Here is a 20,761-nt window from a genome sequence, read left to right as displayed (position 1 = left end):
AGCCTCCCTTTTCCGAATTTTGGCTGTGACTGCGAACCGCCCCAGCGCACCAATGACAAGGCGGAGCTGGCTGACTGCGCGAGGTCATAGACTGCCCAGCCGCGCGAGATGAGGGACCGTTAGGGCCGAGCGAACAGTCGCTTCTGGTTGCGGAGTCTCAGCGGGGCATCATTTTAGGCGCTGCTTAGTTTGTCATGCAGTCCTACTTTCCCGTGGCCTTGCGTATTTCCCACGGAGAGCGAAGGCTCGTCAAATGCTACACAAGCAGAATAGTGAAAATGAGGACCGACTGAAAGTTAAGAGGCCTCACAGGTGACCTCCTGGCTCTCAAACTAGGCCTTCGGCAGCGGCAGGGGAATCAGTAGTAGAGCCGACTGCAGCTTGGGGAGCGGCTGAGGTTACCCCAGATAGCGGAGGCGATGGGCATCCTGCTTCTGGACCAGACACATCTGGAGGTGGAGAGCCATGCCTTTAGAAGACAAGGTGAACATTCTCGAGAAGCTGGAAGAAGGCGTGAGTAACATCGACGTGGGGCGCATTTTTTTCTTTTTATTTTGGCGTGAATGAATCAACCATGAGCACCATTAAGGAAAACCAGAAGGCCATCACGGAGTGTTTCGTCCGTCAGCTCCAAGGTGCTGTGCATTTCCCGTGACGTAAAACATCGAGAAGATGGAGACTGAGTTAACCACTTGGGTGGAGGACTGGACCAGACCATAGGGGACCGGTCTCTAACACTGAAGGCCATCTGCAGATAAGCCAAACCCATTATAAGCATCTGGTGGAAACTACTGGAAGGATAACCCAAATTAATTTCACGCAAACAAAGAATGATTTAAGAAGTTTAGAAATCGCTGCAGTTTGCAAAATTCGAGGTCGATGGAGGAGGAAGAAGAACCGTTAAATGCCCGGTCGGCACCAAAGTATTACAGTCAACTCCAGAAACTAATTATAGAGGTTGTGTGCCTCAACAGGTCTTCAACACCAAGGAGATGCGTTTGTTTTGGAAGTGAATGCCTTCATGTACTTTTAGGGGAAAAGGAAAAAAATCCAGAAGTCTTAAAGGAAGCTAAGGACAGGATTTGCCCATTTTTTGTGCTGGAGGTGACAGAAAGATAAAATCATTGCTGCAAGACCCTAATTCCACTTGTCTTTTGGATAAAAGATTAAAAATGCCTTCCAGTTTTCCAACGATCAGGCCCTCCTTTTGGATTGGTTTCATAATTCTTTTATCCATCAAGCCCATAGTTATTTAACAGAAGAATCATGAATTCAGTGTGTGGCTAATTTTAGAAGTCTCAATCACCCAGACTCATTATTCTTTGTTCATCCTAACGTGATAGTGTGTTTCTTCCTCTGGAAGGCACTAGCTATCATCAGCCCTTGGATCAGGGTAAAATTGAAGCATTCAGGAGGTAACTACACCAAGCATGTTTGACCACTTTGCTGACTGTATTGGGAAAAACCCTTGCCTGCCTTTGAAAGGAACATGGCAACAGTACAACATTGCTGATGTTTTGGTAGTGATAAAAGGGACGATGGATGATATAAAACCAGCTGCTATTACTAAAACCTGGTGGAAACTTTGGGACGATGTGAATGACTGTGCATGTTTCCCTAGAAGAAGATGAAAAAAATCAAGAGTCTGCAAGACTAATGGGCTTTAAATTCATTGATATTGATGAAAGTGAAATTAATGAGCTACTCAAGTTAAAAGTTTGGGCAATAACGGAGAGTTTATTTCCCACATAAACTGAGGAAGAAGACAAACCTCCCAGAACCAGAGGTAAAGATGAACCTAAGGAAATCTAATGTTTTCTCAGACCTCAATGCTGCAATTGACGTGGATGGATCCTCTTCTGAATCGACGCTTGGCTAAATTTAAAAAAGATTTTAATAAATTATTGTATACTATAAAGAGGTGCAAAAGAACCTTCAAAATAAAGGGGTTGAAGAAAAGGAAGTCACAAGAAATGTGGGTGAAGGAGATGGGTACAGGATCTGAAGGGGAGTCTGAATTTTAGTCTGAGCTTGTCTAAATTCGGTAAGGGGAAGCAGGTAGAGATAAAGGATAAGAAGCCTCCAGAGGTAGAGCTTAGACCCTCAAGCAGTGGCACTGAGAATCTTAACTATCTGGAGAATCTGCCAAAACCTTAAATGCATGATTGGACATTTGGAATCTAACCTTGGAATTGAATCTGGAAAGAGTGGAGGTGCCTGAATTGGAGGGAATCCAGAGGCAGTTTCTTCCAAATAACAGTTCATCTCTTGCCATCCTTCTGCTACCCCAATGTCAGCATCATGACCATCCTTATTATCACCAGACACACATTTGTATCATTTAGTTATTCAACAAACATTGACCCTAAACTGTGGGATTTTGTGCTAAACTTGGGGACATCATCCCAGGATCTAAGGTAAATGGTCATTAACAGTGTCCTTATTAATGTGTAAGGTGTAAAAGATCACAGGCTTGATTTATTTTAGTGGACTTCAGATATAAAAGTTTTCCTAGGACCCCTTGGCCTCATATTCTCTAACCCTGAGTTCTTCAATCACAAGTGGAGATTTTCTGAGTTAACCTTGGTAGTTGCCATGAGACTACTTGCTCTTGAAATACTGACATGATCTTACATTTTATTAAGCACTTTTACATTAATCGTCTCTGTTAATCCTCACTTTAGACCTATGAAGCAGGTGTTAGCCCTTCTTTTACCAAAAACCCCCTCAGAAAGGTAAGAAGCAACTTGCTTAAGTCTGCACAGCTTATGATATGATTTGATATGATATGGTATAATATATGACTACAGCTGACTTACTACTTCGTCAGATACTTTGCTAGGAAGTGTGTCAGCCCATTGAGAATTTATAGTCCCAATGAATGAGACAGGCGGGTGAATAGGTAATTTAAAATAAACGCAGAGTCTGTGAACTCGCAGCCTGCAGGTCAGATTTGGCTAACAGATGTGTTGTTTGACCTGCCCAGTTTAAAACAGTTTTGAATTGCTTTCTAGCATTTTCCCCCTTTTGTTTATATGCAGTACTATTCACCAATTTAAGTATATAGTTTTAACCCTTGTGTAATCACCACCACAATCAAGCTATGGAACAGTTCTCTTAATTCTAAAAAGTTTACATGGTTCCTTGTGCACTCAGTCCCTTCTCTTACCCAAAATGCCATCATTTAAAAATAGGATATTTCATTTTAAAAAGCTGGATCAAAAAATTGGAAATCATAGCAACCATGGACTCTGCATTCCCAGAAAGGCAACAGTCATTAACTTCTACTTCGCTTATTTTGCAGCTCGGGATAGTTGATGTTTAATGTCCCAAGTGCCTAGGGGAACAGAGTACTGTGGGATTAACTCTGGGAAAGGCTGCACAGAGCCCTGGACTGGAAAGATAAATGAGTTTATTGGGAGAGCAGTTGGGAGCAAGAGTTTTCTAAGCCTAGGAAGGTCTGAAGGGAGATCTTGGGAGGAGGAAGCAATATGGGGTCAGGGAGGCAGCAGAGTGTGCTTCACCTGTTTTTGTTGGCCAGCCAGGCCTATATCAAGCGAGAGTTTAGTGTGTGTGTCTTAGTGTTGGTGTGCTGTACTCGCTGAAGGTTTTATATACCTAAGAAACTTCTGTCATTTTATCTGTACATCTCAGGATTTTACAATTTTTTTGTTGTTATAATGGGGAGGGAAAATTAGTATTAGTTTTGTAAGGGTTGCAGGTCTGGGTATGGTGCTTGAGTTGTACATTTCTAGAGAGAGGTTAGTCTAGGGAAAATTCCTCCCTCTTTCCCCGCCCCCTCCACTCTCTCATTCCAGCCAGCCTTTCTGGGGCCCTACTGGGTTGTCTGGCAGGCAGCAGGTGGAGGCGGAGTGGGGAGGAGGAGAGGGTTAAATTCTCAGTGCCCGCCTCTCTAACCCGCAACCAGCAAAGCCTGAGGCCACATTTGCTGCCGCTGTGCCGCTAAATTACCAGCGACGCCATGGATAGGCTGGGCTCACGGTGCCCTCTGCCAGGCTACCTGAGGCCGTCTGTTTTTATTTGCCTTCTGGTGAGTGCCCCACACTACTATGTTACCAACCCCCATACCCCTCCCTGAACCTTCCACCTGTGGACTAAGGTATGGAGGCACATTTCTTTTTATTGCTCCTGGGATTTTGAGCTGGGGTCAAACAGGTAGGGAATGGACAGCAAAACCCCTGGAGGGTGTGATGTGGTCCTGAAGCTTCCCAGTACCCTTCTTCACCCTTTGTGCCTAAAGGTGACTGGGCTGTGTTTCACTGCCAGTGTCAGAGAGGTGACGGGGCGTCTGATGGTGAGTTCTAATCTACCTGTCACTCGATAGATTCTTTTCTTCCTTTTAGTGCAGTTACCATCTTGTTTTTCTGTATTTTTCTGGGAGTTTTGTTTTCTCATCCCAGAACTGTCTTAAAATGCTAAGGTCGGAGGCGACTGTTTACAGGGTATCTCCAGTAGTCCAGGTGGTTGAAGGGGAGGTGGAAAGAACTGCAGGAGAGGGTCAGAAGCCCAGGGGTCTAGCCCAGCTTTGCTGCTCACTTTTGAGTGATTTCTCACCCTCTCCGGCCCTCATTTCTTCATCTGTAACAGTGCACAGATTAGCAGCTCTTAATCTTTTGGGGACATTAGATTTTCTTGATAGTTCTGAAATTGTACCCAAGGAAAATGTATAGATAAACACAATGTTGTATTCATTCAGAATATTCACGGATTCCTTAAAACTAGGTGGATTATACATTTAGAGCCACTAGGTGGTTTCTGAGTCCCCTTCTGCCTTAACACAGACTGTAAAGTCAACCATAACTTCTTTGAGGCTGTGCAAATACACCAAGACATAAAAAGGAAAGAGGAAAAATGAACTAACTCAAAGGATACATAAAATATTTTAAAAGAATGTGAAAACAGAATAAGTTATGTAGTAATAGAAAAATAGGAAAATGTTATGAAGACTTTTTCAAATATATATATAGTAAATATTTTCTTATAATGTTCCTATAAGGGAATCTTGGGATGTATTTTCCATCAATTGTGCATTCATATAATGTCACTTGCTGATGTATTATAGTCCACCCTTGGTTTCAAATTGACTTTCCCTATTTCTGATACTTTGTTGATATGGTCCACCAAGATTTCTTAAGCCTATACTCCCTGTCAAAGTTGTGAAGTGCCAGGAATACAGAAATGACTGAATGGAAGATCTCATGAGATGGAAGACTATGAGTTCATATGAGAGTTTCAATACAGTTTAGGTGAGTTTATATGTAATCCTATCACCTCTGTGTTGCACTGATAACTGCTAGGTGAAATGCCCCATATCTTCCCTTGGAATGGCTTTTTTAGTTGGGGGACAGGCCTTTGCTCCTTTTGTTTGGAGTCTAGGCCGAAAGCCACCTTAGAGTCATGTAGTTGACACCTTATAGTAACCCACTATGTTTAGTTCTCTGCTAAAAGCACTGCTTACGGCTGGCAAAAGCTTTACTTGCTTCACAAAGCTATTTAATTTTAATAACATCTTGGTGGTGAATTAATATGCCAGTCTACAAGTATTTATTGAGAACCTGCTGTGTGCCATGAACTGATGGGGATACAGTGATGAGCAAAGCGTGGTCCCTTTATTCCTGATTATGAATTATTTTTCTATCTCCCGTGAACCCATGGAAACTCTGAGATAGGCAGCACAAGTGTCATAATCTCAAATTTCTATGTCAGATTTATAGGATAGGAAGTAACTTGTTGAAGGCCACAGGCAGTAAGCAGTACTGGCACTAGGATTTAAATACTGCACTCACACACGTACAGAGTAAAAGCTTCATTGAAAGGTGGTTCTTTTCTTGCATGGTCACTGGTTTGGTTCCGAGGATTAGTATGTTGAATTGGTGGTAGTGGTGGTGGTGGTGGTGGAGGTGGAGGTAGCAGGAGGGAATGAGAGACCCAACCCAGACAGGCCACTAGTCAAACTGAAGCTAAAGACATAAAAACACTCAGGCCCTGCCAAGAAGTAGGAGCCTGGACTTAGGTGATAGCATAAAAAGAATGGGAGGACAGAGTTTTATTTGAGTAAGGCGGGAGCTCCAGGCTGGGAGGCAGGAGAAACGCGCTCTTGTTCAGGCTGGCGAAGTCACAATGGAACTCCTTTGCAATTACCTCTATCCCTATTAATAACTCCATTGTATCCTCCAGGCAGAGGGCCCTGGAATGGAAGGTATTCTCCAGTTCTTTCTATTTCTTCTTATTTAAAAATGCTTATCATTAAAATAATAAATAGATTATATCATAAATGTCTTTTTTCTCACTTCTTGCCATCTTCTTAGCTCAGGATCTTAGTCTTTTTCCTGGATCATGGTAATGGCCTTCTAAGTAGGCAATCTCCTGCTCCTCTCCATCTTCCCTCCTAGTACACTACTTGGCTTCACTTTATTATTACTCTGCTACTTCAAAACCTCCAAAAATACCCTCTCACTTGAGTACAACCTACAAACTCCTTTGCCTGACCCATTTCTTTATCGTTTTAGCCAGTCTCACTTCCTGCTGTTCTCATACCCACAGACTAAGACCCATGTGGACTGTACATCTCATCTATACCTAAATACCTCTTGAAATTATACGTATGATTGTTTGCTTAGAGTGTCTCCCTCTCCTCTCATAATCCTACTTGTTGTTTCAGATCCAATTTAGATGGTACCTTCTCTTTGAAACCTTTTCCTGCTCCCTCAGGTAGAGCCTTCCTCATGGTCCCCCCATATCTCAGTTTTAGTAGCAAAGGTCACATTGCTTTAGAGTTAGGCTACCTTTTCCACTAGCCTGGCACATATACAAATGAATGGAAGTGAAATTAACTCCCTAAAACAGCAATAGATGTAAGAGCTTATCATCGTTATTATCTCCACAAGGCAATAGTAGTTCATTGGGTGCCAGTTGGCATTACCTCCAGTAGCACTTTTGTATAATAAGAGTAGATTTCAGGTCATCCAGACCTAAGCCCTAATCCTGGCTTCACCAATTAAAAGCTATGTGCTTTTGAGCAAACTTTGTGGTTTCTGGGCCTCTACTTTTTTATCTGCAAAATGTGAAGGAAAATATCGAGGCATGAAAACTTTGTTAAGCACTAAATGAAGCTCGAGATTACAGGAATAATTTTGTGGATAGGGAATGGGCACGAGAAAATGATGCCCAGCCTTGGTTCCAGTCTGCGAGAGCAGAATTGGTCATGTCACTGCTGACCTGTGCTTTTCTTTTCCTACCATTTAGATCCTGGCAGCTTCTTTCCTGACATACCCTATGCTCAGGACCCTTAGCCTGAAGCTCCATTCAGCTGTCACCGGCAGCTATGTCTCCGGCACTTACTCCATCGTCTTTGTCAACTGTCCCAATGAGCAAATTGCCAGAGATATTGCCAGGTATGGTTAAGCTTAGGTGCTGCCCCAGGAGGCTCAGGGAGCAACCAGGATGCTCCAGAGGGGCCATTCTCTTGCCCCATCTGTCAGATGATGAACTACATAGCTATGTGCGTAGGATGATGTGAAGAACACACCTGAATGATCACCTGGTGGATCCTGCTGCTGGGCCTGAATATGTTGAGTGGTGCATGGGGACGTATAAGGGATATGAGACTCAGAGAGACAGACAGGTGGCTTGCCCAAAGTGTTAAGATAACATGGAATCCTGCTGTTTGAGATTTTAAGTCTCCTAATTTCTAGCTCATCTGTCTTTATTCTTGGAGATATACTCTGCTCAATCCCAGAGGTGCTCACGATGACAAGCGAGGAAGAGGAGGCCATTCTAAGTATTTAGAAAATTTCTAGAAGCACCTGTGGTATGGGGAAAAAGAATGCTGGGCTTCTAAAGCAGACCAGGGTTTGAATCTTGTCTCTACCACTTACTGTGTTAATTTGCGTAAGTCCCTTCCCCTTTTCTAAGCATTAGTTTTCTGAATTAAAAATAGGGTAATGTCACCTACTTAACAGGATTGTTGTGAGGATTAAATGATATAAAATATGTACAAGCCTTACTCCAGTAACTTCCATGAAATAGATGCTCAGTCAGCGTTAGTGGTATCTGAATATCCCCCTGTTCATTGCTCTTTGCAGGTGCAGCTTTGAAGGGGGTTAATGGGGCTGGAGGGTAATGGATTTGCCTCCTTGCTCTTTTTCTTCTTGCTCCACAATTCAGCATTCTTAAAGTTGATGACAGATGAAGTTACAGTGTTGTAAAATGTTGAATCTGGTCTTTGGGAGCATGCAACCTCTAAATTGCTGGTCACAGGTTAATGTTGCGTTTGATTCCATCTCTTTTTCCTCCAGTGTGGTTTTCTCTCATTAACATTACCTTTGAAGAATAGCTCTTATCTAAAAGAACCTGCAATTACTCCAGAAATACAACTATAGTGTTTAGCAGCTAGGAGTTAAAATTACTTCTGATGCTTCTGGTATGCCCACAGTCTGTGTACTGAACTGTCTTTTCTCTGGACCCCTGGAAGAGCCACTGGGGTTCCTTTCAGGGAACACCTTCAGCTGACATTGGGGAGGTTTGGTGTTGGGAGGAAAGGATTCTAACGCTTGGATTCTAACTGGTTGAAAGGCCAGTTCAAGTAAAGGGATCAGTATCAGCTTGGAGAGAGGTCTCTATTGTCTTCTTGAATCCAGGGTTGTGGATGAGAAATCAAGTGTTTATTAGGGTCTTTTCCTTTGTAGGTAATGTTTTTTTCCTCTGGTAATTTTGAAGACTTTATCTTAATGCTCAACTATTAATTTGTTAAATATTCTCTCCCTTCATTCTGTGTCCTTTTCCTGGAACTCCTATTCGATAGATGTGAATTTGTTCTCTGTGCCTGACCATTTGTATTTTTCTCTTCCTTTACTCTGCACACTGGGAGAATTTCTGAGCCCAGTCTTCGCTCTATTTGTTTTTCAGCTGTATCTATTTTGCAATTCAACCCTTCTATTGAGTTTTTGATTTAAACAATAATAGTTTTCCTTCACAAGATTTCTAATTGTTCTTTAATAACCAACTGCTCATGTTTCATAATTGTCTGATCTTATTTTGATTTGATTTGATTTTATGGATGTAATAACCTTGCCTTATATTTCTGGAAATATTAATTATACTTATTTTTAATTTTTCCACCTTCATTGAGGTATAAATGAAATATAATACTGTGTAAGTTTAAGATGTACAAATGATTTTAATATATGTGTATATTGCAAAATGATTACACAATAAAGTTAACACATTTATCACCTCACACTGTTACCTTTTCATTGTGGTGAGAACTTTTAAGATCTAATCTCTTAGCAACTTTGAAGTATACATAATTATACTTACTTTTAAATCTTGGTGTTGAATGTCCTGTTATGTCCTTCTCTTATGTAAATTCTTTTGTTGAATTTTTGTCTCTCTTGGTATTGACTTTCCTCAAATACTTGGCCATTCTTAATTGTAACCTCTCTCACCTTTTTAGTTATGCGCCTCCAGGCGCAGGAGCCGCTGCTAGGACTTGTCATTAGGCAGCAATGTGAGTGTGAACTGGGGACACTCTGCAGTCTGGGGCGCCCCAGTAACTTACCTTCTGGGCGTGAATTCTTCCTTTTATCCATGTCTGTTGCCAGCTGCTGGGACACTGTTTTGCCTCTTTTCTCCAAGTGCCTACACTTACTGCTCCTTCCTGGAGACAGACACCGCATTACTGCCGCCTGGGCCATGAGAGATTTAGGGGCGTCCACCTGCTCCTGCCATAGCATTCCAACAATCCACCTTGCTGGTTGCCTCCACGTTCCTGTCTGCTCAGGTTTCCATCACCTCCGGTACAGACTAGTGCTCTCCTCTCTGCGGGGCCGTCCCGCACATGCTCCCATGCACGTCAAGGGGGCCGTTTGGGTTCGGGCATGGTTAATGTGTTCCGGCATGCTTAAGTAGTAAGTATTTTCTCTCATTTCTAGGGTTTGGTGTGAAAGGGGTGGTTGCAGCGTGTGTTCGGTCCACCAAGTTGAACTAAAAGTCTGAAATAGAGTCTTCACTGATATGGCTGTGGAGCTCTCACCTCAGCCTGTTCTGTTTAGTATTTTTTTTATTAGTGATTTGGATAGAAGAGAGACAAACAGGTTTGGTTCCTGGGATTTGTAGAAGGGGAGAGTAAATGGATACATGCTGGGGAGGGTCCCACAAATGTTAGCCGGCAAGAACCCCAGCTTTAGCTACAGAACCAGTTTGGGACCAGGTCCTTCAGCTGGTTTAATTATTCTTTAGTGTTCTGTAGAGTTTTGTCTGCTGCCTCTCAGTTTCGGTTCATTTTGGTTCTGATTCCTGGCAATGTTCTTAGATCTCTTCATTGACAGACACATGTTAATCTCGTTTTGGAGTCAGGATGAAAATCCCGAATGATGAATCAGGAGACCTGGATTCTAGTGTCCTCTTTGCTGCCAACATCACTTATGACCTTTAACAAGTCTTTCTTCTCTGGGTTTTGATCTCATGTGTGGAGAGAGGGAATTGCATTAGGCCAAGGTCACAAGCACAAATTCCTATAGACAGGTTACTTAAATGAGTGAAGTAGGCTGGGTGTGACAATGCAGGATGATGGTAGAGAGCAGTCCTTACTCTTTACCTAGGGTTTGAGAGGAAAAAGCAGTTAAAACTGGGTTGACCTGGGAAGCAGATGCCATGCCTAGATGGAGTCGCCCTTGCTCAGCTCTAGCTCAAGGTGCCCTTGTAGGACTACAAGTCCAATGTTAAAAGACTCAATTTTTGATTAGAAGCTAGATAATCTATTTTTTGAATACCAAATATTATAGTAGTAAATTCAGATAACAAAGTCAAGATTTTTAAAAATGCCATGAAACCGTGAATCTGCTCTGTGAGCCACTAGTCTGTGAACTTTGCAATTTCTAGAAGCTCTTACAGCTCTAGACTGCTACTTCCTGCTTTCCTCAGATAAGCTTGAGGGCCTGAACTCCCTATCTTTGACTCAGCTGTTGGTTTTGAGTATGTGTGTTTTCTCAATGAGCTTGCATGCTTTCTCACTCTTTTATTTTTATTTATTTTTTTAAGTAATTTATTTTGACCATAGGAGATTTTTGATTAACACAATCCTCCTCACATCTGTATAGTCTTTTTCCCAGGACAGGTTTCTCTCATTGGTCACTGAGGTGTTCACACTCCCCAAGAGATTGGAAAGGGCCTGTGAAGTCAATAAACTATTTTTTGAGAGGTTTAACTCACTCCCTGTGTTTGCATGCCACCTTCAGAACCAATAAAATGTAATTTCTCAGCACATGATCGAGTGAGCAAGACTCTTAGCAGTTGCTTAAACAAATTTGTGCCATGTGCCTCTCCTTACAGTTAGGGATTTATTTAGCTCCTGGAACTTTGCAAAGGAATGAGGGTGGTGGTAATGCCACATTAATGCGGAGCCTTAAATAGAGCACTGTTTAGCCTGGAACTCAAGGCAAGAGAAAGTGGGTCAGGTCTCTTGGCAGCAGCTGAGGGAAGGAAGGATCAGTGAACAAGGCTCAGATGAGGTTTATTTGGCAAGATCTAAGTATTTCAGAGAACAGATACCAGGCTCCCTTAGCTGCCTGAGACCTGAGAAAGGTTTGTCAGGGCCGGCCTGATTATGAGGGCTTGAGGTTTTGATGCTTGGGAACACTTCTGTTCATTAATGACTTGATGATGCTGCTGTTTATATGACACCTGTACTAGTTCAAGCACATTTTTGTGTTCACGAGGGCGTTATACAGGAATTTGAGATTTTCAGACCAGGAATTCTAACCTGTGGTCTGTCAAAAAATAAAAAATAAAAAAAACCTTAGTGGTCTGCAAAGGTGGTGATTGTGTTCTTAGGACTGTAATAGAAACCTTTGCAAAGACAAACGATTATAATGCTTTTTTTTTTTTTTAGTAGCCATTCTATGTGGTCACATGAGTTTCTACAGATCAGAAGCACTGAGTATCAGCTTGATACATATCTGAGAGATAAAAGCAGAAGAAGCAGGCATAATAAAAGGAGATCTTGGTGGTGATAAGGGTTAAAAAATCACTGGCTGAACCAATTTTCATTGTACAGCAGGAGAATCAGGTTGAGTGAGGGGAATGTGCCTACCTTGGATAGGTGCTCGAATACTTACTCCTGCAATGAGAGAATGATCTTGCATAAGGTCACACAGCCATCCTACTGCAGGGTCAGGAGTCGAATCCAGGTCTTGTTGTTCTCCACCCAGAGTTAATTCCCATTCCCCAAGCAGACAGGGCCTATCGTTAAAACCTCCTTCTCATAGCTGCTTCCCTACTTCTCTCCCCACCCAGGGAAGGACTTAGAAACCTCTCAAGCTCTCTCTTTAGAGGTTCTGTGCATGGTGGTATGGAATGTGTTGGTTTGAGGGGGGAAGGGCACTGTAAATGGTTATCTAGTTAGACTCGGGTTTCCTGGGTAATTCCAAGGAACTCCTGTCCCTTCTCTTAGGATCCTGAACACTTGCCCCAGTGACCGTCACTCTCTTTGCTTTAGGGCTATACTGGATAAGAAGCTGGCTGCCTCTGTGAACATCTTGCCCAAGGCGTCCTCACTGTGAGTTTTGCTATGGCCAGTGGAGGGGTGTAGGGGTGCTAAATCAGGTCTGGCTGGTGGAAAGAGTACTGAATTAATGGGAAATCAAAAAAGAATAACTCAAAGGCATTTAATTAATCAACATTCACCATTGATTTGTATTCAGAGGAAATCAACCAGTGGGGTTTATGTCATCTATGAGCAAAAGCAAAAATAGGCTGTGTATAGAGAAAGGAGAAAAAAACCCTACAGTTTAGGAACAATGAATCTTGTTTGTACATTCTTTACTTAAGTCAATTAGCTTGCTGTTAGCAAAGAAGGGCATTCCATTCCTGAGAGAGCCAACTAGGGATAACAAAGAACATAATTCCCATCGCTTTTAGATTCTTCAGAAAACCGAGAGTTTAGCATATGTGACAGCCTGTTTCTGTGTATTGTCTGCCTTTTATTTCATTAACACCTTCACTTTAGTTAAGCCTGGTCTGTACCATTTTTTCTCAGCAAAATATTTTAGCATCCCAGTACTAGGCGCAGGATTTGTCTTGTGCCTTAATTTCTCTGATCAGCCTGTTTGTCATCTCCCTCCCTTCCAGAAAGAAAGAGGGAGAGAATGGAAGGGGGAGGAGGGAGAGAGAAATACTTTCTACTCCGAAGGTCAAAACAGAAAAAGGCTGTATAGTGAAAGCTCTCGCCAGTGATGACGTTGCCTCATGGTTCGCATTGTCTTTTGCTGTGGCTCCCAAATTTGGCTGTGCTTTAGATTCCTGGGCTCCATCCTACGTCTGCTCAATTAGTCTCCCCAAGAGTGGGCTTGGGTCTCTGAATTTTTAAAAACTTGTATAGGCGATTCACATAAAGCCAGTCTGGGAACCAGTGCTTGGGAACTAGAATAGAGTTTCAGCCTAACATTGCTTTTCTATGTCCACCCTCTCCTTTACCACAGCTCTGTGAGACAGGGCCAATGGCCTAGGTCATCTTAGTCTTGCCTCGGCTCAGTCAGTGTAGATATTCTCAGGCCACATTCCTTTCCCTTCCTTTCACATGCTGTTCTCATACTCTTTTCTGAACCTTATCACTGACTTTTTAATTTTTAGAACTGTTTCCATATCTTGTAAGTCTCACTTCTTCCCTGAAGCCTCCTGTGCTCTTTTTCCTTTCATGGGCACTCAACTTTAAGAATCAGTGATCAAAGGAGCACCAGTCCAATGGATGGGGAGGGTCCTGGAAGCCATGAGTATAGAATGAATGTTGAAAGAGCTGGAGATGCCCAGTTTGGAGGAGAGAAAACATCAGGCTTTCTGCAGGCCTTGCCTGAGGAGGTTCTTCATGTGGAAGTTGGGGAAAACAACTGGGTGGCAGATGTTGGCACGCCATAAGAAAAGCCGCATGTGAAAACCTGTATGATAGATGAACTTCAAGAGATGGTGAGCCTCTCTCCTCCAGGAAGTTCAGGCAGGTGCTATAAGCATTCGTTAGAATGGTTGGACTGGATCAGGGGCCCCCAACCCCCAGGCCATGGAGCGGTATCAGTCTGTGACCTGTTAGGAACCAGGCCACATAGCACGTGGTGAGCAGCAAGCGAGTGACCGAAGTGCCATCTGTATCTGCATATTTGCAGCTGCTCCCCAGCGCTAGCATCACCACCTCAGCTCCACCTCAGGTCATCAGGTATTAGATTCTCGTAGGAGCACCAGTCCCTGGTGCCAAAAAGGTTGGAGAATGCTAGACTAGATGACCTGTAGCACTTTGGCCACCTTAGTAAGTCACCTAACTGGGGCAGATTTGACATTTCACTAGGCTTGTCATATGAGCATCATAATTTGGTTTTGTTCTTTTCTCCAGGTACTTTTGGAATGGAGAAATAGAAGAAGCCACTGAGATCCTGTTGGTGAGTGAGGACGAGAGGGATGGGGCCTTAATAGGGGAAGAGTAAGACCAAGGTTCCAATGAAAAATTAGCAAAGACCAACTGATTGAGGTTCTTGCCCCACATAAGATGCTTTCGGTTCATTTGTGTGCTAGTAACAGGGCCTGGTGACCTGGAGGGGCTGCTAGCTCCTAAATGGCCAGACAAATGAGGAGCTACAGAGCTGGGGCTGAGGTCCTACCTAAAGCAGTGATTTGTTTTTTCTTTTACAGTTAATAAAGACAAAGACTTCCAAGGTCCATTTGCTGTCCAGCTATATCAGGTAATGCTGGCATCCCTTCTCAGACAGGAACGTACTGAGGACTAAATGAGTGAGCTTGAAAAGCAGGAAACCTAGTCACCAACCTTCCAAATGATCTTGGGCATGTGCCTGTCCCTCTGATTCTTCATGTGTAACATGAGAGGCTAAGAAGAGTTAGTTTAAACCAATGGTTCTCAACATTTTGGTCTCAGGATCCTTTTACACTTTTAAAAAGTATTGAGGATCCAAAAGAGCTTTGTCTATGTGGATTACATGAAAGTTTTCTACACTAGAAATTAAAACAAACTTAGAAAATATTTTAGTTCATTTAAAATAACAGTAAAACTATTACATATTAATGTAAATAATGCATTTTTATGGAAAATAGCCATATTTTCCAAAAAAACAAAGTGAGAAGAATTGCATCGTTTTTCATTTTTGCAAAATCTGGCATAAGAAGCATGTTTTATTAAGCATCTATCAACCGTTGGGATACTTTAAACTCACGATGATAATTTTAAGTTTCCAAAAGTCTAATTTTTGCTTGAAAACATGAATTTTTTCACTGGCAGCAAATGATATAAATAGTCTTCATTTGAGTGATGGGCTCGCTTTGTTCATATTAGAAAAAATGTCTTCCTAATACTCAAATCTGAATAAAGTTCAGATTTAAAAATGGTGTTCCATGAAAAAGTCTAGTTTAGTTTGAGACTCAGGCAAGTTTAAGACAACATTGAATTTAGGCATAAGCAAAAATGCTTTATGTCACGGTACTCAAAAGACATATAGTCAAGGGTGGAAATTTAATAAAAATAGTAATTTTTGCCACTTTACCAAGGATGCTCTTAAGTGAATTTGACTTTTTTAAATGCAAAGGCGTGGTGGTAAGGAGTAGAATGATGGCACAGTTTGGTGCTGTCGTCTTGGTGCTGCTAAGGTGCCAGCAGTTTTACCATTACTGCAAATGTCAACACAGTGAAGAGAGAACTAACAAATCAGCATTATTTTGAAATAGTCTGGGCTTCATGGACCTCCTAAAAAAGTCTTGGAGTTCCCCAGGGGTCAGTGGACCTTACTTTGAGAAACATTAGTTTAAAGCCTTATCACTCAAAGTGTGATTTTGGAATAATTGGCATTGCCTGGAAACTGTAGAGTCTCACGCTCATCCCAAACCTGCTGAACCAAAGTGCAGCTTAACAAGATCCCCAGGTGGCTCCCAGGCTCATGGAAAGCTTGAGATGCACTGGTCTAAACCAGTGACTCTTGATGCTGGCTACCTACTATAGTCGCTTGAGACATTTTCAAACTAACAATTTAGGCCGCAGCTCAGATTCTGACTTAATTCATCTGGAATGGGCATCAAACGCAGTGTTCTTCAGAATCACCCACGTTGACTCTAATGTGCAGCTGGGGATACAAGTTACCTATCTGGATGATAAAATCCTTTTCCTTTACTTCAACCGGGATTTTGTGAGTATATGGCTACATCCTGGTCTCGGATCTAGCAGTAGAGAAGGTCCGGTGTTAACACCTTAGCAGAAGTGTGGGAATGAGGCACTTTTGGTGGAGCCAGCACTATCAAGAAATTGCAGCTTAATTGGTAAGGGATAGCTTCAGGGTTAAGAGGGTGAACTCGAGCTTGACCTCCAAGGTCAAACCCTGGCTTTTCTACTTGCCAGTTGTAAGCGCATGCATATTAGTTAGACTTTCTACGCCTCAGTTACCTCATTTATAAAGTAAGGATTATGCTAGTACCTTGGGATAAATTTATGAGAAGTGCACACATGAAGTGCTGTGTCGGTATCAGCTCTTACTACTAACAAGTGACAAATGTCTTAACTCTGTCTTAATACTGTCTGTCTGCTTATAAACACATATGCATTGGTCCAGGTGTCCATGCAATAAGAAAATTCATTATTCTTGGGCACTGGATAGAATTTCCCAGCTCACTCCACATGTTTAAGCACCAGTGCACATACTGTGCTAATTAGCCTGCGGTCTCATGAGAACTTTACAATGCCTCGTGCAGCAGAAAGGAAGCAGAGCATTATTGCTTCCATTCGACAGATGGGGAACTGAAGCCCTAGGCCTCATGTTTCTTCATTCTGGAAAATGAAGAAAACTTGCATTGTCTGCCAAGGGCCACGTCAAAGAAATGGGGAGAAGGGAGAGAGTTATGTGGGTTTGAATGGCCAAGGAAGATCCCCTAAAAAGGTCAGTGGTTGAATTTGACCTTGAGGGATGGAAGGGCTTTTGACTAATCAACAGGAGCAGGGAGAACTTTCTAGGTGGAAAGCAGAATACAGAGGTGCTGGGGAAGGGGTCGTTTGGGGGAGGCACAGTGAGGAGTGTGGGATAGTGATGAAGACGGTAGCTCACATTTAATGAACGCATATTGTACCAGTCGGTGCACTAGCTGTGCCTTATTACCTCGGGTCATTTAATCCTCAGCAATCCAATTATGTAAATACTATTTTTATCCATTCTTTTTAGGGCCGTTAGAGAATTTAGGTGATTTGTCCATGGCTACATAGCTAGTAAAGGGCAGACTTAGAATCTGAGTCCATGTCTGTGGGACTCTAGAGTCATCTGGCCCAACCCACCACTTGCAGACAGATGGGAAAAACAGTCTCAGGAGTCATGGCCTATGGGGCTGGACAGGTAGGCTGCAGCAGATTGCAGAGGGCCTCAAGCAAGGCTGGCCAGTTGGGTTTTATTGCATAGGCTGATGTTAATCGTAATCACTCACAAGGCTCTGCTTTCTTTCTAAAGGTTGGTGCATCCTTTTGAAATCCCAGAGGTCTTCAGTGTTCCCATGGACCAAGGAGATGTGCACTATTTAAAGTGGCTGGAGGAGAGCACGAAGGAGGATTGAGTATGGGAGGCTTTCAGTGGATCCTGCTGGCTGCTTCTAGCCTTCATCAGCTACACTCTGGGGAAAGGGAGGCAGCTTTCTGCCTCTTAGCATCTCTGGATTCCTGCGGTTGTCAGCACAGATGAATTCAGTAACTTGTGGAGGCTGAAGGTCCAAGGGTCCCAAGGCTAGAAGAAGAGGCTGGGCCAGTTGGGCCAAGCAAGAACCCAGTGCTTCAGGCTTAAAGATGGCCAGGGGGTGGGAGAGCAAGGATGGTTGTGTGTAGGGGACAAGAAGAGATGGCTGTGAGGGTGAGGGTTGTCATTTGCAGTCGCTGTGCCTACCTCGAATGTCTAGGCTATAATTACTGTCTTGGTTCTCATGAGGAAGAATGGACCTAGAAGTATGTGGGATGAATGCGCCCTTCTAGGAGACTTGGCAAGTGCTTTATTCAAAAGGATGACTTGCTAATGGTGCCATTTCAGGGACAAGCAGGGTTATTTCTCCCAGCTAAGGATGGTGTTTGTTATTCCCGAGTCCTGATGAACTGGGCCTAGGAATGGGCTTTGGGAGTGTAGGACTGGGGAAATACTAGGGCTTAGACACAGCCTTATGGGTTGGCAGTAGATCTTGACTCTTTCCTAGCCTGACTGTGACAGACAGAAGGTTCTGCTGCCTCGCTCAGTGGAGACATGGTTCCTGAGCCCACCATACTAACCTTTTTACTTGAGCATCAAAATTGAGCGTACTGAAATGGGAAAGAACCCCGGGGAACTGCTAGACCAGTGGTTTTCAGACTTTCTCTACAGAGCCCCAGGGGTTGACAGAAGGTACCTAGGGTGCTGCCTGAGTGGGGATAGTGTATGACCCCCCCACCCCAATACTTCAGTGCAACTACGCTTTTCTGATTTTCATGTATTGAGCTCTCTTGTGAGATTTGGATTTTTTTTTTTGTCATGATTTTCTTCATTAAAAGTTTGTAAACCAGTGGTCTAAAACAGTCTCCATTTTATAGACTACTTAAGGAAAGTGAACCACACTGAGGCCCAGAAAGGGGGCAGCATGTCGAGTTATGAATGGTGCAGTGAAGGCTGCTTACCCCGTGTCTGGTGCTCTCCTGTACCTGTTCCATGGGTCCCAGATGAAGGAGGGCAGGAAAGGCAGAGCCCTGTGGGGCGAGGAGAAGGACTTGACCTAGGCCTCCTTTTGCTCAGGGTTCAGGAATCTGTCACAAGGTAACTTCACCCTGGAAAGCCCGTGAGCAGTTTGAGTGAGGGTCTACAGACATCTGCGGTATCCTGGCCTTCCTTCCCAGAGGGAATGGTGTGTGGGAGGGGTCGTATGAGGCCCTAGTTTTGACACTTGCTCTGCTTCTTGGACCTTAGTCCCTCCAACTATATAGTAGGGGAGGACCTCCAAGGGCCCTTCTTTGAAGACCTTACAGGAACTTCAGGCTCAGGCCCTTCCAAAGGTCCAGAGAATTCTTTTTTGATAGCTAGTGGGGATTTTGGAGGAAAATAAAGAGAATGATAATCACGATGTGTAAACACTACTGAAACTGTACTGGGGACCCCAAATGGACTACCATATTACTTTCAGGATAAAGTCCAATTTCTTGGTCTGGATTTCAAAGCCTATCTTAACCTTGCCTCAGCTTACTTTTTCTGTCATCACCTACCTCTCTCCTGCTTCGGCAAGAGGATGGCTCCAGTAAGCCTTGTGACGTTCTCCTGCGTTCAGGCCATCCACTCTGCCCGGACTGCCCTTCTGTACTGTACGCGTGCTTGGGAAATCTGGCCGCTCCTTCGCGAGGTCTTGCTTTCCCCGTTGGAAGGAATCCCTCCTGCCTTGGTGTCTGTTATCCTTGTGCATCGCCATCACCTTGTACTTCTAGATCGTGAGCTGCTCAAGGTCAGCGGCATGTCTGAATCTGTTTGGTTTTTTGCTCAGGGTTCAGCAACTATTTCCCAAATTGATGTTTCAAGGATTTGAATCCTTAAAGCTTTCTCTATAGGCCACAGCTACTTTGTAATTTATTGAATTGGCGAAATTCAACTCTTCTTGACTTTTCTTAAATTGGGCTAATTCCAAAGGAGATTTTCTTTCTGTGGCCTTTATTGGGTCATTTTCTGTGCTGAGTGTGCATTGAAAACTGTTTCTTAGTGCACTTCCTTTGCCTGAGAGTCATGGTAGACTATGATAGGAAGAAGACGGGGAGAGGGACAGAACACCAGCTCTGCCAGGTACTATCCTAGGTTCGTGACATAATTTTCCTATTACTCAGTGTTCTCATCTTGCAGATGAAACCTGAGATCAGAGAGCATAAGACACTTAAAATGAGAGACAGCTAGGCCCTGAACCCAAATCTCTTGATTCCGATGCTTTTTCTGCCTCTTTCAAAGAAGTTGGCTGTATCCTTTTGTTGACCAAAGACCCAGAGAGTCTGCCGTAGCCTACTCTAAAAGTAGAGATACTAGTCCTTAAAACATCTATGTGGTAAGTTGGTCTGGCACTTAAATGTTCGCATTTACTTCTCCCCACAGACCTGGGGGTCGTTGATAGTATCTTCATTCTATAGACAAGGGGAGAGATTTAGAGGAGTTCAGTGATTTTTTTAGGGTCTGTACGACTCCAGCTTTCATGGTTGGCCACTGTGCGTACACACTGTCCTCCCAGAACGATGCTGCGGAAGCTGGGGCTAGGACCTAGACTCGTGTTTCCATGCAGGAATGCCTGCCCAGCATGTCTCAGGAAATGTTTGTGTTTTGAATCTGGAATCCCCCAAAAAATCAGTTGAAGAAATGAGAAAAAAGTATTAAAATCGTCCTTGAATACTAAAGCTTAAAAGCACAGAGACATTACTGGTTTGAAGGAATCCGTCTTCATCAGATGAAAAGAGCAAGAGGCGCCAACATGCAGAATCGGAGGTTAGGAGAAGCAGGACAGGATCACGTAGGGGAGAAGTGGTTACTGTCTAATCAGTCCTACTGGTGATCGTCATGTCCTAAGTGTGTGTCTGTAGCCGTCTGCCGCAGACTGTTATTCTTGCAAATACAGTAAGTTTATACACATAGTAGACTTTCTATAATCCTATGGGCAGTGTTCCAGGAAATAAGCTTGGAAGCAAAATTTGGCAATTTTGACACGCAATTCTTATCCTGTTAACCTTGCCAGGATGTTTGAA

The 20,761-nt window shown here is 43.2% G+C and overlaps 1 protein-coding gene across 1 annotated transcript; it reads left to right on the top strand.

The window, feature by feature from the left end:
- Positions 1-23: 23 nt before the first annotated feature.
- On the top strand, positions 24-19,310 carry LOC107516322 (protein CutA homolog). The gene is made up of 7 exons (XM_016155953.2): positions 24-2,417; positions 3,929-4,051; positions 7,267-7,415; positions 12,518-12,577; positions 14,399-14,444; positions 14,695-14,744; positions 17,496-19,310. Exons 2-7 carry the CDS (start codon positions 3,983-3,985, stop codon positions 17,596-17,598), a joined length of 477 nt encoding a protein of 158 aa, XP_016011439.1. The 5' UTR covers positions 24-2,417; positions 3,929-3,982; the 3' UTR covers positions 17,599-19,310.
- Positions 19,311-20,761: the final 1,451 nt, after the last annotated feature.

Source organism: Rousettus aegyptiacus, unplaced genomic scaffold (genome assembly GCF_014176215.1).
Source record: "Rousettus aegyptiacus isolate mRouAeg1 unplaced genomic scaffold, mRouAeg1.p scaffold_m13_p_3, whole genome shotgun sequence".
Lineage (NCBI taxonomy): Eukaryota > Metazoa > Chordata > Mammalia > Chiroptera > Pteropodidae > Rousettus > Rousettus aegyptiacus.
The sequence above is the reverse complement of the archived record's forward strand: the minus strand, read 5'-3'. Positions and strand labels throughout refer to the sequence as shown.